Source organism: Geospiza fortis, unplaced genomic scaffold (assembly GCF_000277835.1).
Source record: "Geospiza fortis unplaced genomic scaffold, GeoFor_1.0 scaffold112, whole genome shotgun sequence".
NCBI lineage: Eukaryota > Metazoa > Chordata > Aves > Passeriformes > Thraupidae > Geospiza > Geospiza fortis.
In genome coordinates this window covers 9,408,302-9,433,670 of record NW_005054298.1, presented here as the reverse complement: position 1 = coordinate 9,433,670, position 25,369 = coordinate 9,408,302, and the positions used below count along the sequence as shown (strand labels likewise).

Here is a 25,369-nt window from a genome sequence, read left to right as displayed (position 1 = left end):
AAGAGAACGGCCCACACAGAATAACCTTGGCATTATTAGCACCATGCTCAAACCAACTGAACTAATATTTTTGCTAATTTTTGCAAGGTTGCAAGCCACACTAAACACCCAGCATGTTATTTTATTCAGAAGGATTCATCTTCCAAAGACAGAATAGGTTTCTGTGTCTCAGCTCTCCATGTTAGTATTTTATTGCCATTAATTATTTGGGATTAGTAATGAAGCGTGGATCACAGGGCCCAAAGTCCTTCACAGGGGGTGTCTGCTCTGCACTCTGTCATTTGTTTCCCAACAGCATTGTTCTCACTTCATTAGAAAATACTCGTTGCAGCTTCTAATTTATACAGTCTGAGCGATCTACTGACTATTCCCCCCATTTTCTGGTAACTGCATCTATATTTCCTGTATAACTTTAGGCAAGTGCAGGACTCACAGTTCTACTAAAGTTAATGTGTATTGTTCTAATGTCCTAGAAAAGTCAGATATCAAGCAATACATCAAACACTTTGTTTCCCTCTTTCATTGCCATATCCTGCAATCTCACCTCATCTTTTCCCACAATAAATTCAATCCTTGACATAAATGACTGTTTTGCTTCAGTGTTTGGCCCTTAGTTCCTACAGCAGCAGTGCTGATGCCAGAGAAGATGCAATGCTCAGGTGCTTCCTCAGCTTATTTGAGGCATCAGTACAGAGAGTTTTACTGTGTGACTCACTACTAAAGCTGTGTGGAAGGAAGGAAGGACAGAGGGAGGTCTGTCCAGCACAATCGCAAAGAAAATCTGCAGAATCATCATCAAAACCATCCTGCAACTTACATTTCTCACTGATCCCATCTGGCCAGATCCAAAGGCCATTGGATTTTGGATTTGGCCCAATATGCAGACGCCTTTGTCCAAATCCCGTGTAGAATAAAATGTTGGCTCTCTTTATTGGCAGAGGATTTAGCAATAGGAAGAAGTTCAGTCCAAACCCTTTCTCCATGTGTGGCTGTTCCAAGAGATCCTAATTCACAAGGGCTCAATCTTGACCCTACATCCTCCTGCTTCTACTGCAGGATCATCTGGCTTTCCATCAGCACAGCTGTGCTAAGTAACTCACACAAGGCATGCAGCAGCTGAAGCAAGATGTTAAATAGAAGATCTCCTCACTGCTTTGATAGTCAGTTATTATTTAATTGGCGTGGCAGTACTGGGAAGGTTGTAGGTGGTTCTGTAACCCGTCATGCCAAAACGTGAAGAGCAGATAATTTTTATTTCATTATGCTTTTGTTCTGCACAGTCTTCAATATTGTCAGAGTGTTGTTTGAACTTCAACCAATTAATGAAACATGAACTGCTTATTAGGTGACCCAAAAGGTCTCTCCCCTACGATCTGTGAATACCAAATCAAAATCAACGTGTTGCTGGTAAATGCATATGCATGAAATTTTTCAAGACATCCTGGCTAAAATAGCTAATAATAAACCTCACATCATTCTTGAGAAAGCAGAACAGGAAGGGAAAAGGAGCCAACAAAAATAAAACATGCTTGTGCAGAACACTGCCTATGCAAGTTAGCATCAGCTACATGATCAATAGGTCACCCATTATGTATGGTATTTACATCTGATCTGCATTACTGCACTGCTGTGCTGGAATGGCCAACAAGGCTCATATCAGCTTGCACTTCCTTCATTAAAATCTGCCTTCATATAAAATTTACCTTGATTTATGAGTTTGCATTCAGTGCTGTACATTTGAATGTAACACTGCCAAACTTTCTACAGTGTTCACCTGCTGGTTGTAGAGCAGAGATATTTCAAGATGAAAACAAACCAAAGATGGTTGCAGAAGGCTTATTATTATCAAAGAATGGAAAATAATAAACTTGTGCATATGGCCAGCCTTCTGCTACCATCATGTCACTGTGTATTATAATTTTTTGTTACTGAAAAGTAGTCTACACACCCTCTATTTCCTTAATCCTGGATTTATTAACTCTTTCACACAGATACACACACATACAAACCTACAATTATTCTTTTGCTTTCATTAAAAAATGTTGAGGGTGGTTTCCTTGGTACCTGCTGAAGAGAAACTTATTTGGGTTTAGAATCTGGAATCTCAGGTGCTTCCACTTTCTTTCACATATACACATTTTAAATTCAGATAGGCCCATATCCAAGCTGAGTCCAGCCCTCCTTATCCGGAAGGTGAATTTTAGCTTCTCCATCATTTTAATGTTAATTCTGTGGCATCACAATAAAACCACACATGCTCCTTGAAGGCATGAAAAATCTCCCTCCTAACCCTTAAAAAAAATCTGTCAGTTATTCCTAAATATAAACCTGGCTAATAACAAGTTCCATAAGTAATTACACAGCACAGAGCACACAGAGCCTTTCCTTTTACTTCATTAATGCTATATGCTTCAAGGGAACACTGAGGAGTGGCAGATTTGTAGTATGAAATGAGAAATTTTCAGCCAAGAGCTTAGGAAAGGAGGGGCAATAGAGAAGGTGAGCAGAAGGAAATACTCAACAGGAATGGAGAAAAGGAGGCTTCACTTGACAAATAGATTTTACCCTTTCTGTAAATCTCCTTGCCTCATTCACCACTCTGAAGTGTATGACTGAGTTTTTCTCAGCAAGTAGCCCCTTGCTCCTAAACATTTAGCTTTGGTCTGTCCAATGACTGCAGATTTATGCACTTGAACTCTTTCACTTCCTAACATTCTGTAAATAAGCCCCATCTGGTCTATCTCTCCTTGTGTCCAAGTCCCTTCTCCCCGAATGTAAGTCATACAGTCTCAGTTAGCTAATGCCTTCCTTTAAATAAACCAGACTTTTCAAACCTTTATCTAATGCCTAAGCTCTTTATGTCCCTTGAAAGAAGACTCTAACAGCTGCTCACTGTTACTATACACTAGATCAAGTATTCAGAGATGGATCTATCAAAGAGGTCAACTCCCTCCTGACACCACATTAACTAATCTGCTGCTATTTTAAACTTTGCTTAGCTTTGTTATTACTTCTACTTCACTGCACCACTTGACACAGACATAGTGCATTTCATAACCCATTTACCCAATTGATCAAGATCATTCTGTGAACAACCTCATCCTTCTAAATTTTAACCATTCTGCCTATTTTAGCATCATCTGATAACACATGATAGCACAGTATAAATCATGAAGAAAATGTTAACATAAATCCAGCCCTCTAACTATCTGCTTTTGCCCACAAAAATAAATTTGTGTCTTTTCTTTATTGTTTGCTTTATAAGAAACAAGGGAATACTCTTGCTCATTTCTTTATTTCTGCAAGCCTTTTTAATCTGGGTGTTCCTATTGACTTTGCCACAGCAGGTCCCATAACTGAAAGGATTACTTGGAAGTTTGATGCTTCCAAGATCAAGTCCCTGTTCTTTACCTGTCTTAATAATTTATTACTGAACCTGTATATGCAGAGTGTGTAGAATAATGCATCCCAAGAAACTTTGTTAAAAGTCTCTGAAAATCCCAATATGTCTGCTGCTTCCCTCCTATCTAGATCAATATTTATTTAATTTAAAAAAGGAATCCAATTTGCTTGACATGATTTACTTTCCACAAATCTATGCTGACTTGCATTATGATGCTGGACTCTTATTAAACTGTATGCAACTGTAGCCTTAAGCTTGCTAGCAAATGTGTTTTTGAGACTGCATTTATAGGCAGCAGTGTCCTTTGAGAGGCTGCAATGCCCAACAAGGATTTCACCACATTCTTATTACCACACTGGTCAGCTATTTTCCAGCTCAAACTGTTTTCCTTTAAAACAGCAAAACAACACTGACCCTTCTCAAATTATTTGATGCAAGCTCTTATTTCTGATATGCATTCACACTGCAAATCATAGCCACGTATCAGGAGTCATACTGTGTCCAGTGTTACACAATTCCTACTTAGAAACACTCCTCAACACCCAGGGAGTTTAGACTGTGGCAACAGTCCCACACCACTGATCTTACTGTTGGGTCTCAGTGAGAAGCCAGGCCAGACCAGCAGAGGCAGCCAATCAAAATGTCAGCAGCACGTAGCTGTGCGAAGGAACAAGCAGCTGCAGGGCTTCCTTCTGGCTTGTGTTCCTGTCCCAAATCATGCTCCACACTGTTCAAGTGACCCTAGGCAGGCTGTTCCTCCTGTGGTGACATGAAGCCGCTCCACCCTTGCCACTGCTCACTGCTCTGATCCCACGCTTCACCAGGATGCGGATGCTCAAACGCAGTCTCAGGGTATTGTCAGCAGCACCCTGGGTCCTATCTGCTCTGATAATGGGTCATGCTCACTTTAGCAAGCCGACATGCCAACAACACATGCCACTTCAGCACTCATCTCCTACAGGCTTCAGCTCCCCACTCTGCTACTGTCACTGAATTCTGCACAGCTGCCTGGGGTAAGTTTCTGTCCAGTACTGATAGAGGGGGGCAAAACCCTCTCTGCTTTCTCATTCACTCCAATTTGGCAGTCACCAAAGAATTTCCAAAATCTCATCCTACCACTGCACATTTTCCCAGCTATTTGTGCAATGAAGTTTCCATTTTTATTCTTCCTCCCCTCCATTTCCTCTTACCATGCACTAACAATGCACTGAACTGAGCTCTTACTGATTTTTTTAGAGGACAATTTGTATACATTCAATAGTCAGAATGGGCTGGAGTATCTTGGTATGTACTTGCCAGACTGGCATTCATCAGGACTGTGAAACAGAACAAAATCCCACTGCAGTAATGAGGCTTTTTAACCCCTTTGTGACAGCACAGCTAAATGCCCTTCCAACCCCATGCATAATGCCATCAGCTGGGCACAGAAACACAGACCTACCCAGTTCCAAACATGACATGAATACAGAATTCATTTAGGCAGTATCAAGCTGTTTGTGGTATTTCTCCTCAAGTACCCTACCTTGAACTCCATAGGGGTGTACTTCTCATTCTTGGGGGTTGTGTTGCCCTTGTAATGGAGATGGTTGGGAGTGGTTGGGTGGATAACAGTGGACTCCTGGGACTGCCTCTGGCAGCGTTGGCAATACACGTAAATCACAAACGTTAACAGGCTGGAGCCGAAGAAACAGGAGACCCCAGTGGCAATCAGATGGATGAGACTAAAACCTGCAAGGGAAATGACAAGAGATGCTATTTTTAAGGAACAGCCCTTTTCCCTCCCCTGACAAGACCACAGGTGCAAATCAGAGCAGTGACATCTCGGGATCAACATTAATAAGCTGTTGAAGCCAGAGTCTTACATTCTAACGTAAACTGACATAATCTCCCTGCAAATCGGTCTCCCCACTGCAGCTCTGCCTTGTGCAGTTTAACAGGTTCATGCATTGTTTTCTCAAAGCTCTCTCCCTGTCTCTCCTCTCTCCCCTCTATTGATATTGAAACTAAACATTATGTTAAGCTGACAGCTAAAGAAATGAGCCATACAAACAATGCACATTAATGGATTCCAAAGCATGTGCGTGTCATGGAAATAAGGGGATAAAATGCTCAGTGTTTCTCTGAAGGGGAAGGAAGGGAGGGAAAAGCACTTTTTGTCGGCTGCCCAAAATGCCTATGGGACTGTGTGTGGGGTGGGGGAGATACACATTCCTCCCCCTTGTAATCCAAGTGTGCTCAGCATTCTTGCTTATTCATGGGATAGCTTTGTCTTGTTCCCATCTGCACTACCTCTGAGGTGTATTTGTAGGGCTAACAGTGAAATAGGGGTCCTCTGGAGAACAGGAAAGACAAAGTGGACAAAGGAAAGGGGAACAGACCTTGAAAAACACTTCTTTGTTGGCTTTCTCAGCAAATTGCAGAGATAGGAAATCAGTTGCAGGCAGGTGTGGGCTACAAAAGCCTCCTGCAGAGATCTCTCCATGTGGGATGGCACCAGCACCCTTCAAGGCCAGCACTGAGCTCTGGAAGGAGCTGTAGCTGGGCATCCCACACACTGGCAAGCACCTAACTCACAGCTCTGACTGGTAGGGGAAGGCAAAGTCAAACAGCACTCCTCATTCCTCCCTCACCTCACTGAGTCTCACACCCCACAGTAAAACACACCACCACCAGATCTCTGACAAGAGAACCAACAGTAGAGACCATTAGAGCCACCAAGTTATCAAAGCAACCAGAGGCATTATGGGATGGCAAAACTTTATGACTCTGTTGTATCTTGCTATGTGCAGGTGGGACTATAGAGAAAGGAATCAGCTATTTGACTCCAAATGCTTCTGCCTTTCCTCTGCTTTTGCTCTGCCATCTTTCAAACAGGAATGACAAAGGCCCTAGAGCCCGAGGGGACCCCCTGACTGCTGGCCCCAGGGCAGCTGTCCCCGGGGTCAGTCACATCGCCTCAGTGGCGACTGCAGCGGTAAATTTCCCTTAACACTTAAAAAGCCAATTCATTTGGACACACTGATGTGTTGACTTGACTGTGTGCAGAGAAATGGGGCTGCTCAGAGAGTGACTTTAAATGAGGTTTATTCTTAGTCTGATCACGGTGTGCAGTTTTTTGGTGCCATCTTACATTTTAAGTGATATGCTTTTCAAATAGCAGATTCTGCCCATTAGTCAATGGCTCTCGTCTAATCTCTAGTTAAAAAATATCCTTCTGATTTTAAAAAGAACGAAACCAGTAGAGTTCTACAGCAAAGTAATTAACTTCAATCATAATTACAGTAGGGACCATTCCGAATTTATTAAACTGATGAGCTAGATTTATTTTTCAAACCACATTATAAAATTCCATCGCAAGATTACCATTTTCTATTGTTTTGGATGATGGTCCAAAAAACCCTAACAGAAATTCTATAATTTCCTACTAAATGTCACTAGACTTTTTCAAAAATAAATTTCCTTTCTAAAAACCTCTGCCTGTTTTGCATCACTCATGAGACCTAAAACATAGAATATGCAACTGTGTTCAGCAAAGCCACATGACATGCTGCCACATTCTCCTCCTGCCCAGATTTGCTTATATTGCAGTGAATGTTTCATTTCACTGCCACATTTGCAAGTCACAACATAAAGCTCTCTCCTATTTCACTCTCACCTTTGAAACACCCATCTGATTTTTCAAATAAGTTTTGGCTGTATCTTAGGGGGTAAAAAAATTATATTATTTTGTTTGCAGCATATGAGTCCCCAGGGGAAAGCCTTCTGGTTCATCACTTTGAAAATATAGATTTTCTGAGATGCATCAACAGAATTTCTATTGATTGACTTCTTTGCCAAATATTGTAGAACACTACATTAATAAATAATATTAGCTATGGAAAAATGTAGATAGGAACAGCAAACACAGTGGTGGTGGAAAAATAAGGAAATGTGCATGACAGTAGAGTGCAAGCTATAGCAAGGGGCCCTGGAATCAAAGCAGAACCATTGCACTCTCGGAGGGAGGAGGAGTGATGCAGGAAGCCAAATGTTACATTGCAGGAGCTGAAATCTTAATTGCATTGATTGCCCTCAGTTGCAAACTGAGAATCCACATTTCCATGCCACAGGTGGCATGCCTGTTTTTCCCATGATCTCTACAGGGAGAAGAGATTTTGGCAGCTCGAAGATCATCTAGATTTCAGGAAAGCAGGGATGTGACGCTAGCAAGAATTGACATGGCCATTAGTGTGAAACTAGCATTTTAAAACGTTAAAGGAACCTGCCATTTTCTTCAGTCTGCATTTTTGTCATAGGGGCTCCTAGGGCAGTGAAAAAGTGACACTAATGGCTGGACCTTTCCAAGTTACATGCAGAAAGGAGACAGTTTCTGTGAGATGTGAGAACTTGAATGAAAGGAAGTGTTTGGAGGACAAGTATAAACTTCTAATCTCATCCTATATCAGCAAAGGATCTGTCTAAGAGACCCTGTTCACTGAAATCTTTATAAGTTATTTAAAAACACCTGCCTCCAAACAGCTGGAGGCTTACAGTGGTGAATGGGGAATAACCTTTTTTTCCACCTGAACCATTTACCCTGGAGGTAGAGAGACACAAGCAATTGCTCTCTGGTAATTAATGACCCTCAGTGGCCAACCCAAACTTCCAAATAAATAAAAGTCTTGGATCTGACAAGTGGACATGAGATACATTCCTCCAGTCTGACTCAGACAGCAAGACTCCAGTGGAATTAAGGCTATCAGTGGGATATGAGCTGCATAGATTAATGGTTTGGTTGATACTGCACAGGGAGAAAAGAAGTCAGGTTAAGATAAAAATAAGATATATAGTTAGTGGTAACCTACCTCCACAGTTCGTGCTCTCATCGATGCTGGAGGCTGGCAGGATCACTAAACAAAGAAAAGAAGATTGGAGAAAGTTATAATTTTGCCATCTCTTTATTTCTTCAAGTAATTAAACCCTTTGTGTTTCAGACACAAGAAGGTGCTTATATGCTCTGCAGTAAGCTGAGAGTCTCTCTAAATTGAATTATAGGCTCATGGTTTGAAACACATGCAACGAAACCTCTCCAAAGATCTTATAATTTCAGTTCTGTTACCTGATCACTCTTTAGCTTCTTCAATTTAGGGAAAAGATGTTAGCTGAAAAAACCATGAAAAAGAATACCATTGCCTAGAGATGTCAGATTTTTAAGTCAGTGGAATGTAATCAAAAAAAAAGAACATGTGGAAAGGCATTATTCAGTCTAGACTCATATCAGATATTTGCCTGAGAGATTCAATTTCCAGAAAGCACAGGGTGGAATATGCTGATGACCATCTGTCCATCAACAGTGTTGCTCTGCTAGACCCTGGATTAATCTCCCACCTTCATACCCCAATTTTCTGCATCTGCCTCACCTTAATTCTTATCTTATTTGGGATGCTTTTTGGATACCTGAAATCAACGACCTTCTGTTGCCCATATGCATACTGAGAACAGAGACAATTTTCATAACCCAACATAAGACAAACCACACAAGTTTAAAAGCTTCAATTCAGTTGAAGCAACGCTAGTTATTCGTTACGGATCAAGGTAATTCTGTTTAAAAGAAATGCTAAGCAGCTTAAGGGAAAGCCATTTATCCCATGCCTGTCACAAGGGAATTTATAACGTTTATCTATTTCCTTGTTTTTCTAGAAGCATCCAAGCCCAGTTTTTAATAGAGAAAATCTCAGCCTAGTTTGACAGTCCAGGCACGAGCTGCTCTCCCGAACTAGCCCACCCTGTCCTCCTGGATGACCCGGTACATACCAGGAATTTCATTGTACAGGCACTCCTGGTACTGAGTGCTGTTTCCAACGCACTGAGAAGGGTCCGGGCTGTGCACCTCGCAGTAGCGGCTGCGGTACTGGATGCCCTCTTCATTGCACAGGCTCCACTCTGACCACTCTGACCAGCCACCTGAAATCCAGGGTCAGGAAAACACACACACAGTGTCACCAAGAAGGAAAAGGATGCTTTGTAGATATCAGTCTTCTCCCATGCTGAAGGATCCTAGATCCTGCCCTGGGCCTCTCTCACACATCTTTTCCATGGGTCCTTAGTGGACTTAATTTTCTCAGCGCAAACATTGTCAGGTTGTAGTTCTCTTAATGTGGACTAAACTAACCCTTGGTGGAGCACTGCACAGAACAAAGTTGTCTTAAAAGCTCCTATATCAGCTCTCTGGTCAAAGACGTACAAGGAGCGGGGTGGGGCAACGTTGCACCAAGACCTCCAAGCTTTGATATGGTCTCCCAAAGATACCTCAAGCAACCAGCACAAATTAGAGCACTCAAAGAGTTTTGCTGAGGTTCCTAAGGACGGGAATGAGCCTGCACTGGTTCAGAAATACACAACAGTAGTTCAAAACCAGAACAACTCTGAACCCTATCCTCTGAGTTGTAGCACATGCTGATCTGTTGTCTGTGAAACAAAAAGGAAGGATGGTCCTTCAGCAATTGTACAGATTGCTGCCTCATGACTCCTTTTGTTTGTCAGGTCAATTTCCACATTGAAGAACCAAGCTCCTGCTTTTTCTGTTACTTGAAAGGGATTGACCATTAGCAAAATTTTGCTTGACCGGCAGCAGAATGCCAGAGCAAGGGCCAGTGAACACGCAAAGAAGAAGGGGTTCCACTGAAGTTGATACTGGGATGTCTCCTTTTTCTCTGGCTCAACAGACATCGAATAAATGACCAAAAAACTTGAAACTGATGGTGTTTCTGATTTGTATTGTAAATTTGTATTGTAATTTTACAGCTGTGCCTTGTTCCCACCAGCATGGAAGCCAGCTGGAGCAGGGATGAGGAGCGGCTACCTTGGCAGGGGTGTGTGTTGCAGAGGGCCTCCTCGGTGTGCAGCCCAATGCAGATGTCCTCACCGCTGGACGGAGCTGGGTTGGTGCAGGTCCGTGTGCGCTGGTAGTGCCCACCCCCACAGGTGGCTGAGCAGTGAGACCAGGGAGTCCAGCAAGACCACGAGCCTTTCACTGGAGGACATTGAAAAGCACAGACAGGTAGAGACTATTGGTTACTCCTCTCACTGTGACAAAGCTGGAGATCCCCAGTGTCTCACCTTGCACATCCACCCTGCCCACACTAGCTAGCAGTTTCCTGCATCCCAGGACATTTGGGCCTGACAACAAGAACTTCACATTAAGAGAAGGTACAAAACCACTTCAGTCTGCGGATGCAGAATGAAATCTATGCAGCAGAAGACTCTGCATCATAAAGCGCCAAAACCAGAAACTATTCTTTGTTGTAGTCATTAATATTCACTGAAACATTCTACTCCAGTCTATTCCTTTCCTTTCTATAAAACAGCATTGCTGCTACTACTACTATTATTATTATTACTACTATTACTACAACGACGACTACTATGTTGTCTCCTGAAACTTCATAGCAACAGCAGATTTACTTGGGAAAAAAGTGCTGTAGCACCGAAGTTGAGCTTATATGGCACCTTTCTGTGGGAGGCCCAAGTCCTCTAGCTCCAGCCTTCAGGAAACAGCAACTCAGGGGCTTTATTTATTGACCCTGCTCATTGCAGGGGCACTGAACTAGGTGACCTTTAAAAGGTCCCTTCCAATCCAAACCAGTCTGTGATGTAAGCATAACCCCATAAGAGTTTAATAATAAAACTAGGGAGGGACTGAAGATCCCTGAATCCCCCACCCCTCACCCACTAAACTGCCTGGTTTGCAGGTCCACATGCCATTAATTCAGAAGATAATAACCTGATGACTTAGAGCAAAATAAACCCAGGATTTGTGTATACACATTGAGTGAGGCAGGGAAGGAGGAGACACAGAGAAATAGTAATCATGCACTCAGAACAGATTGTAAAACATCAGAGTGTCTGAGGGGAGAAAACAGCACAGAAAAGGGGCACAGACATTAGTGAAAAAGCCACTGAGAGCTTCCAAAATAGTACTAATAGCTGCCTTTATAGTGCTAGAGTTATTTTCTTTTTATAGGCCATAGAGTGCAATATTTGGCACTCCTGTTATACTCTTGCTGCACATTCTGATCATATCTGCATTTGAATTTTATCTTTGTATTGAATTTTAGAATCATAATAGTACGACTATAATAGAGCATTTTCAAGTGTAGGCCACAAACTACATTGCCAGAGGTAGATAATTGCTGGAACTGCAAAGAGCAAGGTAATTTGTGTAAGATCACTTAAATTTACTTTAGACAGTTATTACAGAGCAAGGAGAAGGATAAGTGAGAGAGAATACAGTAGTCAGTGGTCTATTACTACTATTCTGGACCAGGAGTGCAACATAAACATGAGGACAAACTCGAAAACCAGGAAACCAGGCAAGAATACTCCCTGCTGGCTGTGCAGGAAATGGTAACTGATGTCAAGAGTAGATGCCCATCGCAAGAACAATACGTAAGCAGGAGAGGGGGAAGAAATAAGTGTTCACAAGAAGAACCACCACATCAAGCATCTCTATACAGTATTAAGCCACATTTATTAAGCCTGCCTTCTCATAATGGAGCAGATGCACTATGATGCCCTCCACTGGATGGAGCATCAAACCTTCCTGAAGCAAAGGATTGCTACAAGCCACCATACTATTTCCCCTAGAGGATGTGGCTGTGTTACCCTCTGAGCCAAAGTGAAACCTAAGTCAGCACTAAAGATAACATATGTGGGTCACTACAATAGTTTTAAAAAACATAAGGAAAAATCCCCCAAATTAAAAAAGAAAAAAAAGGCCAGCTTAGAAATACTGATTTTGTGGTTGTTGTTGTTGCTCTACCACTAAGATTTAGGAAAACACCTCTGAATTTCATGCAGGAAGATGATCATGGTTACCTGGGCAGGGGTGAGGATTGCAGTCTTGGTACTCCATCGCTGACCCCACACAGGGCAAGCCACCATTTTTAGGTTCAGGGTTTGTGCATGTTCTCTTCCTGATTCTAAAGCCCAGCTCACAATCCCTGGAGCAGGAAGACCAGGCCCCCCAAAAGGACCAGCCCCCATTGATAATCCGTGCAGAGATCTTACCAGTCTTGAGGAGGTCATCAACAAGAGCTTCAAGAAAAACAAACAAGACACCATAAGATCACAAATTAATCGTTTGTTGAGCTTTTAAAAAGGGGTTCAGCTCATGAATAAAATCAAGATTTATGTGCCCTGCAGAACAGTTTCTGTTGAAAGCCCTTGGCAAGAGGGTTTGATTTTTTTTCCCAGAGCTACAGCTAAACTAGACAGAAAAAGAAATTTGTACGCATACAAACTGAGTCTGCTGGTAACCTTGATAAATCACCTCCCTGGGCAGCAAATTGTGGCAGTTCAGGCTGTGCCCTCAAGATGTTGCCTTGCATCACAGCAGTCCTGCAAGGAACAACCTGAGCGACAGTGCGCAAGAAAGAAAAGACACGCTGTCCTGAGAACAGCTCTTCTCTTCTTTACACCCTCATTACTCGCCTGTTGTCTTTGGGGCAGCCTAGCAGGAGCAAGAACAAATCTGTACACCAACATAAGCACAGAGCTCATATCTGTGTCACGGGGCTCTCCCCATCCCTGTCACTCTGCAGTGACACCAGTCATACATGTTGACACTACTGCAGCCACAGTCAGGGGCTTGTTGTTCTGAGAGCATCTCCCTTGCACCGCCCCACCTAGGCCTGCCCCATGGCCCCTGTGAACTGGCAGGACGTACAGTCAGTGTCACACACTGCAGAGCCATCGTTGGGGCAGAAGCGACTCTCGGTTTTCTTCCTCCCGAACTGCAGCTCGTGAGGGTCGGACAGCTGGGCTCGGCACGTGTAGCGGAAGCGCTGCTCCTGGCGGGCCCCATTCTGGGTGATGTTGACAGGCATCCACGGGGTCCAGGGGGTGTTCCTGCGCACCTCTGGGCAGCTCTCCGGGTTGCAGGTCTTGTATTCCTGCCAAGAAGGAAAACCACTCCCTCCTTACTTATTAAACAGCAGCAGCCTAACCAGCAGAGGCTTATTTACACTTCAGAAAATAACGGGGGTACTCTCTGGATCTCAGACAATCCCCATCCACCTTATCTGACCTCACAGGAACAAAATGTGGTGATTATGGAGGCAGTGTGCTACATAGGTGGGCCTCAAGGGTAAACTGTGCTTGCTATTTTTATGTCTCCCTCAGGTTTGTGTTTCTTTGCTGACTCAAAGTCCTGTGGGGCTTCGAGAGCCTGGTTCATTATTGGCAGGAGAATAATTCAGGCAAGAGATAATAATAACAGCAAACAAGCTTTCTGCTCTGACCCTGAGATGCTCTTCTCAGGTCAGCCGAGAGAAGCCTCAAGAGGACAAAATGTCAGTAAGGTTTATTCCTTGAAAGTTTATCATTTTATTTTTAATAGTAGGGTTTAGAGTAGATCTTTTTACAGCTATTCTTGTTTGGTTGGCTTTTCAAACTCTCTAGTGAAGGTTATGAACCATTTGCCATCCTTGGTCTAGAGCAGCCATTGAGCACAGACAGCATTGTGGATGGCTGGGAATGGGGGGATTCGAGGGTTTTACAATTCTCATCACTAATGGAAGGAATTCCAGTGACAAACATTTGTGTTCTTGATTTAAATTAACTAAATAAACAACTCTCTTCTGGCAGAGGAGAAGAAATGTAATGCTTCAGGACTTCATTATTCTAGTGTAAATGCCAAATATCTTGGTAAGAAATGGGAGGTTCCAGATCAAACCTGCTTACACTGAAATGAAGCCCCACACAACCAATTTAAATGGCTGCATGAAATAGCTGCCAGAACAGCAACGGGAAAGTAAAGAGAGCAAATGGGGTGTTGGACCCTACTCAAGTGTGACAGTGCAACTCATTTTTGATGTGTGTGTGGCCTCCTTGACTCAACAGGATCATCCTTGGGAGTGGGACAGAAGAAAAGAAGATGTCTAGAGCTTTCAGATAAAGGACTTGATATCAGCCTATAGAGGCCTAAGGAAGAACTCTGCACACTAGTCTGTCCCTAAATCTGCCACCCCTCTGTTTCCAAGTTCATTGCAGCATCCTCTGCAGCAAAAACTGAGGACAGCATTTTCTTCTAGCTAGAGAAATAAAACCACAATGGAGAGAGAAGTTAAATACTCCATTCCTCAATGCTATTGTCAATAGGTGCCCCTCATGCAACGTCAATAAATAATACATACCACAGCACAGCCTGGACATGTGTTTCCATTTTCACAGGACCTCTGCCTTGAATGAATCCCTCCACCACAATTCACGCTACATTTATTCCAGGGTCCCCAGGAAGACCAAAAAATCGGTAATGGACATGGATTGTTCTCATTACAAAATCTGAAAGAAGAAAGTGTATTGCTTAAAAAACTCCATGTCAGCACATCCAAGGGAGGAAACGGTGTGGGACGCAAGACTGCACACTGCATTTGGGCACAACTGATGTATGCACAGAGAGCCAGCAGTGGCTGACACAACATCAGATTAGCAATATTCCTGTCCATGGAGAGAAGTGTAGCCTTTGTACCAAATGGGAGTGGTTAATCAGGCTGAGCTCCTTGGAGTAAATGGTTGAGATCAGGTTTTCTGAAGTGCTCTGTCTCAGAACTTTTCCACAAACACTGAGTCCACAAAAGAGGTCATAAACTGATGCCCAAGTGTCACAAAGAGAGAGTGGATAGCAAATATTCTAAATGGGATGACTGGTGGGGGGGCAACTCAACAATGACCTGTCACTAATGGCAGGTACTAAACACCTCACAGTCTTCTTTTCACATGATCTGGCTTTTACTGCTGCCTCAGCCCTAACAAGCTAGAGTTTGCAACTGGATCCTATGTGCATCTAAAAGCAGGCCCTAAGTGAATGCTATTTCATGTTCTGTGTCAAAAGTAACTGTGATTTTGTTCATCTTTTGAATCAATATTGTTCTCAAATTTAATCACATAGAACTGCAACTGATTCAGAGGTAGTCTTGAAACCCAAAAAGGACTATTGTGAATGGACACAAATCAAACCAAACATTAAAATGTCGTGAAACGTGGAAGTTAAATGAATTGCTCTTCTTATTCTGAGAAATGCAGAGACATATGTCTTAGTGACCACTCAAGGGACAAGCAACAGCCTATTGCCAAGTACAGGTGACCTTTAATGAAATGTCAGGCCTGGAAGGAAGTTGGGATGCCTTGAAGCATGTATTTCATGAGGGGCCAAGCTTGAAGAAGGGTTATAGTGCAGATGGCTCTGCAGGTTCAGAAAGTACTAGGTTTTTAGTATTTTTGTATGAAATTTTCATAGTTTAGAAGGGAAAAAAGATGTTTTTTTGATACCATACCCTGCAAAAACTCCAGCATGAATCTGTGAGTTAAACTGTATTTTGCCTTGAACTGCTTTTGGAGCATCAGCACAAGTATAGAGACTTGGAAATGGTGCAACTGGCAGTGAGTTGCACATACTCATCTGCCACTCCAGGGATGGATCAGAATGGAGTAACCGTGTCCATAAACTCTACAGTGCCAACAGCAGGCACAGCTTCTGCCTTTGGGGAGGAGGTCAGCTCTCTGTGTGGGACAGGAATACTTGCAGAGGTCTGAAGGGTCCTGCTTAGGAGTGAGGGTAGCTCTGAAGTGTCTGATGTTCACAGGCTCACTGAAAGAGGGTGTCCATGCACGTACACAGCCGCATCCCTCCCATGCTCCAGGACTGCTCCCGCTCTGCGCGTTGAGCCCAACAGCCTCAATCTGCCTTCCCAGCACCACTACAGCCACAGGAATGAACACACACCATCATGGACAGCCCTTACCTTTCCTCCCTGCTCTGTCCAACACAGACCCTGCCCCCATACCGGGGAGCAGGATTGCTGCAGGAGCGCTGCCGGACCTGGAAGCCGATCCCACAGGAGGTGCTGCATGGGGCCCAGGAAGACCACGGTGTCCAAGCGCCATTTCTAGAAAAAAGGGTGAGAGAGAACACACTATGGGAGAAGTGTTGAACTCATGGGAGAATAGATCATTCATTTCAACCAGTCTTTGTATTGGGGGAGGTTTTTAAAAGGGAGTTTCAAAAGTGCCTAGCAGTGGCCTAACTTTCCTCCCTTTGAAGTCTCTAAGAATTGGAAAGGAAGACAACTAAGCCAATGCTGAATGATTTTGAAAATGTCTCCTAGGATTTACTGGGCAATAGTGTGGTTAGTATAATTTTCATTGACTATTCCCCATCATCTTCCCCATATATCATAACCCTGCTCTTCTGACCCAATGGCTTATCCCAAAGTTGTATGTCCCAAACTCTCCTGCACAAAGAGTTCAGGTTTTGAGGATCATGAATGCCAGTTGTGCTGAAGGATGTAAAAATCCTACCCTCTGCTAATTCAGTAGGTACTGAGGCTTTAAATCTTTTACAGCAACACCACTGCCAGCTCCCATGTTTTTATCACAAACCTCATAATATCTTGTGTTTTCCTAAAGCCTTCAGCATTGAATCCTATTAAGTGGAAATCTCAAATTTCATTAAAAATAACAATATTTGCCTCTAGCTTTCATGGCCGCCTGCAGACGTCACTGTAGTGTGACCTTAAATCTGTAGAAAGCAGAGGCAATTAAGAGCTCAGAGGCAGGATCGAGTTTCATAGTTTAATGAGTGATCACATCTCTGCTGAACAGTGGTAACACAGCCTGAAGCCAGTGTGATGTAAAACCGCCTAGTTCACACCTCAGCGCTGGAGACATTGGCAAAGCTCCTGTGAGAGGCTGAGCACGTGCAGGTGCCTAAACGTGTGCTTGCACAGAAGCCAACCTTTTCATCTTTAAAATCTTGCATCTATTAAAGCTCACCTTCCTCTGATTTGGCAGCACTGGACCTTGAAGCAGGAGAGGAGGAACCATATCTCATCCATTCTGTGCTGCAGGTTTCATTTCATATGGAGCCAGTGGTAATGCTCTGTCTTATAAAACTGCCTAATCTTGACACTTCAGTGCCTTAAGCCAAAAAATATCTTTCCTGGGCTGTGTTTTTTTTGTAAAGAAAAACCTTTCTAAAAAATCTAGTCAAAAAACAACTCAGGTGCTCTCTGACTCTTGAAAGCTAAGCTTGAAACCAGATGTTAATTTTCAAAGCATTTACTGAACTAATAACACTGCTGGCAAGAAGTATTTTCTGGCATAGCACCAATCAGGGCAGAGGATGAAAGTTAAAACCCACATTGCCCTTCACAGTTTTTGTATTTTTTATCAACTCTTGCCTGTTCTTGGCAGCTTTATTTCAGAACCCTGTTAGATCTTTCCCCCCTCCTCTTCTTGTTCTCTTATCCTTCTCCCTCTCTCTCTTTCTCTCTCCCACCACAAACAAGGTCAAAGAACAAGAAATCCACTCATATAAAAATCCTATTATTCCATATTATTCTGCCATGTTCTAAACTACCTACTACCTCCCCACTCTTTAACCCAAAAGAATGATTATATGTAAAATCATGAAAAAAAAATCAAATGGAAGGTTGCTGTTACTGCTGCAAAAAGGGCAAGTAATTTCTACTAAAGAAATCCTCAAAACCCCAACAATTCTCAACATCCATTTGTGTTTCAGGATTTTTAACAAAATAAAGACACCTTCCACTTTCAGATCTCCAGCTTTTTAACAGAACTCATCTTTAAACATCCTACTCCCTCTTTGCATAAAGAAATCTCAATGCCATATGAAGTCAATTAAAGGAAATTTGAGGGCTGAAGCGGATGTAAGATGACCAGATGTCCCTATTTTTCAAACCATGCTGTTTTCGTATGTCTTAAGATTGAATAATCTGTTTTTCATCCCCTTCTTAGAAGCTGTTCCTGCCTTAAGAGGCATCAGAGCAGCACTGAGAAATCCATCCCACTGGCAAGTTTTCTATTTGTCACTGACAGAAAAAGCCTGCTTGGGAAAGGCTTTGCTCAGCCCACAGTGGCAGCACAGGGGTAGGAATGACTGCACACCTTTTGGGCAACACAGCCCATAACTGGAAGGAGAAATGCCAATTAAAACATGAGTATTGCTGAATTTTTGGTGCCAAGGCCAGCACTGATCTCCAGGGATGAGTCAAGAGGCAGCTGTCCTTAATGGAATGAATGTTTATGGAGAAGATAAAGTAGATAAAAACTATATTGACCCAATATTTACCAAAATCCTGTCCGCCCCCACCCTGGTTAAATAGTGCTTACACTACTGCATCATCTTCCCTTGAGTCATGACATGATGTGGTCTGAGGGTGGTGGGGCACCACAGACACAAACACCATGGCTATGTTTGGGCACCCTACAGGAGGACATTTGCTTCCATACTGCCAGAGCTGAGCTTCATGCTCCCGTGGGCATGCAGTGCTTTGGCCCCAGCTGAGCTGCCTGTGCTGCTCCAGCGCCATCCTGGCAGCTGCCTCCCACACCTGCTGGCTGCCAGAGGATGAGCCAAGGATGAGGAGCTGCTCTCACCTGCACAGCAGACAGCCTGTGCTGCAGACAGGTCACAGACTCACAGAACAAGGCAAACAAGCCCTGCCTGGAGCTAGGCTCAGCCCTGTCCTTACAAACGATGCTCTGAAGGACCTCTGCTTGGTTTTGGCAAAGTGGCCTTGGAACCCAAGCTCTGAAAAATTATGGGCTTGTTGATTTTTTTAGTCTGCTGTTCAGCTGGCTGACAACTACCTCTGCCTTACTCACCTCCTCCTGATGGGTGACTACTCACTGTACAGCTGAGGGAAACCAAGGCACAGTATAGTGTAGAGTAATTTGGGGTGTTCATCTTCCAAGCGCTTTGCCTGAGGGCCCTTTGCTCAGAGCCCTTGGGTTTCTACATTTTACACTGACTTCAAGCTGGACCTCACACACCTCACACTGGCTGGGATACAATGGCATGGTCACAAGGAAGGAGCTAAGCTGTGCACACACACAACTCTTGCTCCCTTGAGAAACACAAAGATGCTGAGGTACCTTGAACAATTTGCAACCTCAATCCTGGCTCCTTCACAGCTGCGACCTCCACAGCGAGGACGAGGGCTGTCACATGAACGTGACCTACACATACAAGAGCCTGTGCTGTCCCCATCTGAGTGCTCACACAGTTGCCATGGGGACCAAGGCCCCAATCTTCCATTTGTTGTCAGGTTTTTCACCTAATTTTAAGAGAAAAAAAAGTCATTAATAGCAAGTTTACATTTCTGGAGACAGGCCCACAATAGAAATGCCAAACAAAGCTGCCGGGGGGATTAGGATGCATCTTAGATGGGAGCTGTCTGTACTTGCGAGCAGGATTCAAAACAGAGGGTTGTTTTCAGACAATGCCACATCAATATTTACCCTCCAAATTCCACGCTGCATACCTAACATGTGCACACAGGCACCGAGCCGACCCAGCCAGCACCACACCAGGAGCAACATCCATCTGCCACACCACACAAACACCACGCTCCCTGTTCCACACTGCACAGATTCAGCCTTTCAAGCAACACTGTGGCCAGTACTGACTGACCCCATCCATCATACTCCAGCCTCTGCAGGGCTTCCTGCAGAGTATTTTCCAAGCTAGTGTTCCTATAACCATAGTGACCAGCTGAGAGGCCTTGCTGAGCTGGCGCTGCCCACACCTGCAGTAACAATTGTTTCCCTTTCTAAACTGAGGCACAGCCTAAATGGCTGAAGAACAAAAAGTGGACATGATGGTGACTAGCATTAATGCTGAGGATCACATAGTCACCTACAGAGTAAGAATTCATCTCAAGACAATTTACAGACCAGACCATGCTGCTATCTGTTCCCTCTGCCCTTTGTTTCATGCCTGCACAGCCCTGAACAGGCTGGGACTTGACAGCTTCCTGCACTCTGTAGTGAAGGAAAAATACAGTAGTACTGGCAGACCAAGAGCATGAGAAACAGAACTGTTTCAGGGCTGGTGACAACTCTCCAGTAGACAGGGTGTCAGAGCTTGCTCTCCATTTGCTTTACCAGTGCTTCTAGGGGAGCCCTAAGCCAAGGGCTGGGAGACCAGGTTGCTGGGGCCATTGGCCCCAAGGCTGTCTTGAGAGGATGTGAGCTACTTGCTTCTCCTGGAATCCCTCCTGGCCACTACTGCCTTCTTGTGCCCACTCCACCACTACTGCAAAATCCTGCAGCCCAAGACCACGTCTTGAAAGCTTCCCTGAACATCCCTGTCCTGACATCTCCTCTGCTATGACTTGAGAAACACAATGCAGAAAGGGGTTGGTGCTGGCCCTGCCCACCTACAGCTATTCCCTTGTAAGAGCACAGCATCATGATCCGCCCTGCTGGCTCCCTCCAAGCTCCCCACCCCATGCCCCACCCCAAAGTGCCAGGCTTTGCGGGCAGACGGCACAGATGGTGGTGCCTGCAAGCAGCTCATGCCTGTGGGGTGACCCATGTGGTGGTGGGATGCTCAACAGCTTTGGTAAAGCCTCTGGCAAAGGCAACTGGATTTGGCCTCAGTGTTGCACGCAACGAAGGGCGAAGGCAGGAAGAGGCTGGGCCCCTGGCAAGCAGCCCTGGCCCCAGATCTGAGCCAGCTACCCTGACAAACCCCACAGTGTCATGCTCCACTGAGCCCTGCTGCCAGCAGGATCCATCCCCTGGGCTGCCCCAGAGGGGAATGATTGTCCCTGCTTTACAGACAAGTAAACCGAGGCACAGAGGGGCTGTGAGCCTGCTCAGCAGTCATGCAGGGAGCCAACCACAGCCATGGGAAGAGTGCTTTCCAGCATTCATCCTCTGAAACATGCTGCGCTGTGCTTATTCTCCAAGACTGGCACTATGTTTAATGCTCCAAATGTACCTCTGGTGGGTTGTCATCTTCCCCTCTCACCCATCTACAGCAGCATCAAAAATATGCAGCAGTGGCATGGAAGCAATTTAGATCTGATACTGCACTCCTCAGGCTGCAGCTGGGGTTTCAGGCATCTGCTGTAAGCCTTTGTTTGCAAAGATTATCATGTAGTTGTAAAAATTTGCTCTGGGCTGAAGGTTACAAGGCAAGATGCCCACAGAGGAGATCACTGAGCTTTGTTGTTGTTGAATTTGCTGTTTTAAACATTGTTTAAAAATCAATACAGTTGGGTTTCAAGAGGTTGGAGGGGGGGAATCAAAATAAGTACTTTGAGGTATTTAATACTAGATTTTTATCTCATTTTTCCTCCTGCCTTAGAAAAGTCATAATCCAAGTATTGGATCATTTCTATTCATTTTTGAGCCAGAAAGCCTTGCTGATTCCAGCAGGGAGTTCTGTTCCGAAATCAATGGGATGATGTGGCCCGTGGCATCAATTAAAAAAAAAAAGCTAGCAAATAATCATTGGCTCATAAGTGATACTGGGAAACAACCCAAAAATTAAACAAATAAGCAACCATAACCAAAATGCTGAGATTTATAAACATGTCACACTGTGAGTGTGGGAAGTTTTTATACTTAAGAAATTACATATGGATTATAATTCCATCTTTAAATCCACAAAAATATCTTCAAAAGAGTAAACTTAGGAAGTGGGATAAAAACCCATATGCACTGATCTTTTTCAGGAATACCTTTACAAGGTAAATCCTTTGAAGCCTACACAGTGCCCATCAGCCAGAGAGGACATCTTTAAAAACACATCTGATCAAATGCCCTTCTCTCACCTGACAATATTGCCATTTCTGGAATTCTTGTCTTTTATAAACTGCCATACTCACACCAAAGGCCTCATCGTTTTCTTTCTTCCTTGTAGAATCTAAAAGCTCAAGTGCAGGATCTAAAAATTCAGACTGACAACTCCTGATCTCTGCTACCAGGATATTTTCCATGTTTATTCTGATATTACAGGTAAGACTGGAAGCATTCCTTGTTCTTTCAATTCATCTATTCTTTATCTTGGGATTCAGATGTCAACTGCTTATAATTTTGCCAAGCTTTAATTACTTAATCTGGAAGTTTCCATGTTAGCTGTTTGATGAAAGCTGAAAATTCTTGCAAAGTTTCAGTCAAACTGCTTAAACCATTTAGAAAATCAAATTTAGAGGAAAAGACTGTCCATAAGTTGCAATATTTTCCTTGAAACAAACTAGTGTTCAGAGCAAGGAACTGAACTTTATGTCCTTGTAACACCTTTTTGCAATTTCCATGAAAAGCCATTCAAAACTGTCCAGAGTATAAAATCATTGGGACATGGGAAAAATTCAGTTTTCAGAGATTCATAGATTTTAATCCCAGCCCCCAAAGACTCTTCTGTGCACAAGAGATGCTTCAGTGTGGGCCAGAGCAGGATCACCCTGAGCACAGCAGCTCTGAGCAGCTGAGTCCACATGAATTGACAGCAGGGTACAAGACACCCAAAAACAGAGTGGGGAAACTGCCACTGATAGAAAGAAAATGGGGTAGCATGGAACAGATACAATATGAGTAAGATAGGGGTTTGCTGGAAACACAAAGTGGGACTGGGATGAAAACCTGGAAGGAAGATCATTGTTTGGCTCAGGATAAGGAGGACGGTACACTTTACTGGGAATACTCAATTCCTGACTTGCCAACCACCCTCAACAATGACACCATGAGCTTGGCTAATAGTTTATTAACTAAGCTAAAGTTCCTTTCCTGCTGGTGGCTCATGTTGGCATCAGTAAGATACCACAAAATAGGATGCATCTGTTTTTCTAAAATCAAAGTGCACCTCACTCCCTTCTCCCAAGAAAGCAAGTACAATCCTGTATCAGGACTCTCTGGTAAAGCATGGGCACATACATGGAAGAGCAGTTTAGTTTGTGGAATTTGTGTGCTACCATTTCTTAATGTTAAAATGGTTGAATGGTTGAGAATGCAACCTCAGTAATTTTTAGGAGATTCTGGATGTTATCTTGTAATACCATACAGTAACCATTACCCCATGTACTATGTCAAGACTGCATGATTAAGCCTCCATCTAAAGTCCCTTAATATTAAAGCTGGAGAGTGGGGATCTGTGGCACAATGTAGTGCTGTACAAAGATACTCAGACTAGCTCTGAACAAGCCTGTTTGCACAAGAGCAGCCATCAAGTTGTGTTAGTGTTGTGGTTGACTCATACAAATGCCTGGCCCATGTAGGATATAATTCAATAATATGCCAGTTCTGGCTTTAAAAGTTGCTGAATGCCAGTCTCTCAGCTGTGCCAGGACATCTGTTTGTGGGCTAGGCTGCAGAAGAACTCACTGACATTAGCTGGGTTAGGAAAAGTTTATTTGGGAGGGGTGCTTTTAATCTACACCATTTCACACTTGACTGTGATCTCACATACAGCTGTACCAGCACAGCTGAGCGCCTGGTGCTCAGCCCAGAAAAGTAGGGTGGGAAAAGCCAGGACTTCTTATGAGAGTAATTCATCCAACTAAACTCACAGACAGGTCTTTTGCAGGAATGAAGTTGGCATTGGGTCATTACATTCCCCTTCCTTTTCAGTGCTCATCTGCACATGCTGTTCTAGACTCTTGCTTCTGTTGACCATGGCCTTTGTCCTGCACTGAATACAAGGAAATACTTGGATATTGCTGATGCAGGTGTTTAAATGAGCCATCCCACTCCATGTCAGTGTGAATTCGTTCCAGTGAGTGGCAGGGGTTAAAGAAAAAGGAAGCCCTTGCATGTGGATTTTAAACAGCTTGGCAGCCTGTCAGTCAAAGAGCACAAGGCTGACATATGTAACAGAACAGGAGCATCTACACAGAAAATAATCTACAATGGAATTTTAAAACAAATGTAAAATGCACCCCAAGAGCAGTCAAAGCTCCTGAATATTCTGTGCTGGATTTTTATGACCTTGAAACAATGACCTGGAGTAGTTTGTTCCCTAGTGTGCACCACAGCAGACATGTTCAAACTAGAGGATTAACACCTCCCACACCTATCAACAGACACAGGCATTAAGCAGGATGAGATAACAGCATGGGCAATCAAGAAGCACTGCATCCCAGTTCAACACAGGAGGGTTATAAACACACAAGTCTCTGAATCCAGCAGTGAAACCTCAAGCCTGCCAAGCTGAGGATGGATTGAAGTAATGACTAATATTTCCTGGGAAAATATCTTCGGAGTAAGGAAGATAAGGGGAATAAACATCCCAGCACCTCCAGACAGAAATAGCATACTGAAGATATAACCCATCCAGTCCTCTCTCCCTATCTACTGGACTTAGCAGTATTAACATGCTAATTGACGTTAGATAATAACAATGAGCATTAATGACAATTTCTCCTCCACCCTCAATTTATTTAACAAGACTGCTTTTTCATTCCCAGCCATCTTGGAGGTACAGTTCAAGCAGCAGGAATTATACTCAGCCAGACAGCTTCTGAGGATCACAGCCAGGAACTGGATATTGTCATCAGAGAAGGGTGGGTGGCTGGGAAGGGAGCTGGAGAGTCAACTCAAACTGATTCAAGAAGAGACATTTCTTTTCTATTTGTATCTCTTGGAGACCAGAACCAGGAAAAAAGGCCATCTCTTTGCAATACCATGTAGATTTGGTCTCAGGTCTGCTGGAGTCAAATTAGAACAGCCAGACTTCTTCAGGCTGCCACATACCCCCCTTCCTTTCTCCCTTCTACACATACACACATCGGTATATATAAAACATTTCCACTGCTTCCACTTACTGGGCACTCAGTAATATTTTGGGTCCAGAGGCTCATATTGGAGCTGTCCTCAATGGTGGTGCATTGCTTCTGCTTGCTATCCCAGCCACAGTAAGGGTCTCTGGCTCCCAGGCATTCCCTGCATGTGCAAAGACAAAAGATTAAAGCCCTTTAAGACTGTCTAGCTCCAAAGAGATGTATTCAAGTATAGTCCTTCTATGTGACAGCTGTCAACCGCACCGAGGCTCAGTAGAAGAAACAATTTCTTTAAGCAGAGGTTTACCTGCTTGGAAGGGGGGAAAAATGGATAGGAGGGTGAGAGGACACAAAGCAAATATCACTCATAGAAGCTGTAGATTAAAAATCACTTCACTCT

The 25,369-nt window shown here is 43.7% G+C and overlaps 1 protein-coding gene across 2 annotated transcripts in view; it reads right to left on the bottom strand.

The window, feature by feature from the left end:
- Positions 1-25,369, bottom strand: part of SEMA5B (semaphorin 5B) — a 263,423-nt gene that overhangs the window by 16,149 nt on the left and 221,905 nt on the right. For both annotated transcript variants that reach the window (XM_005415761.2, XM_031056895.1), the window contains 10 exons: positions 25,015-25,132; positions 19,340-19,521; positions 16,186-16,329; positions 14,578-14,725; positions 13,110-13,335; positions 12,260-12,478; positions 10,245-10,415; positions 9,197-9,346; positions 8,248-8,292; positions 4,926-5,131 (listed from right to left, as the gene is read on the bottom strand). In XM_005415761.2, the coding sequence (XP_005415818.1) occupies positions 4,926-5,131; positions 8,248-8,292; positions 9,197-9,346; positions 10,245-10,415; positions 12,260-12,478; positions 13,110-13,335; positions 14,578-14,725; positions 16,186-16,329; positions 19,340-19,521; positions 25,015-25,132 (1,609 nt within the window). The remainder of the gene's footprint in view (positions 1-4,925; positions 5,132-8,247; positions 8,293-9,196; positions 9,347-10,244; positions 10,416-12,259; positions 12,479-13,109; positions 13,336-14,577; positions 14,726-16,185; positions 16,330-19,339; positions 19,522-25,014; positions 25,133-25,369) is intronic.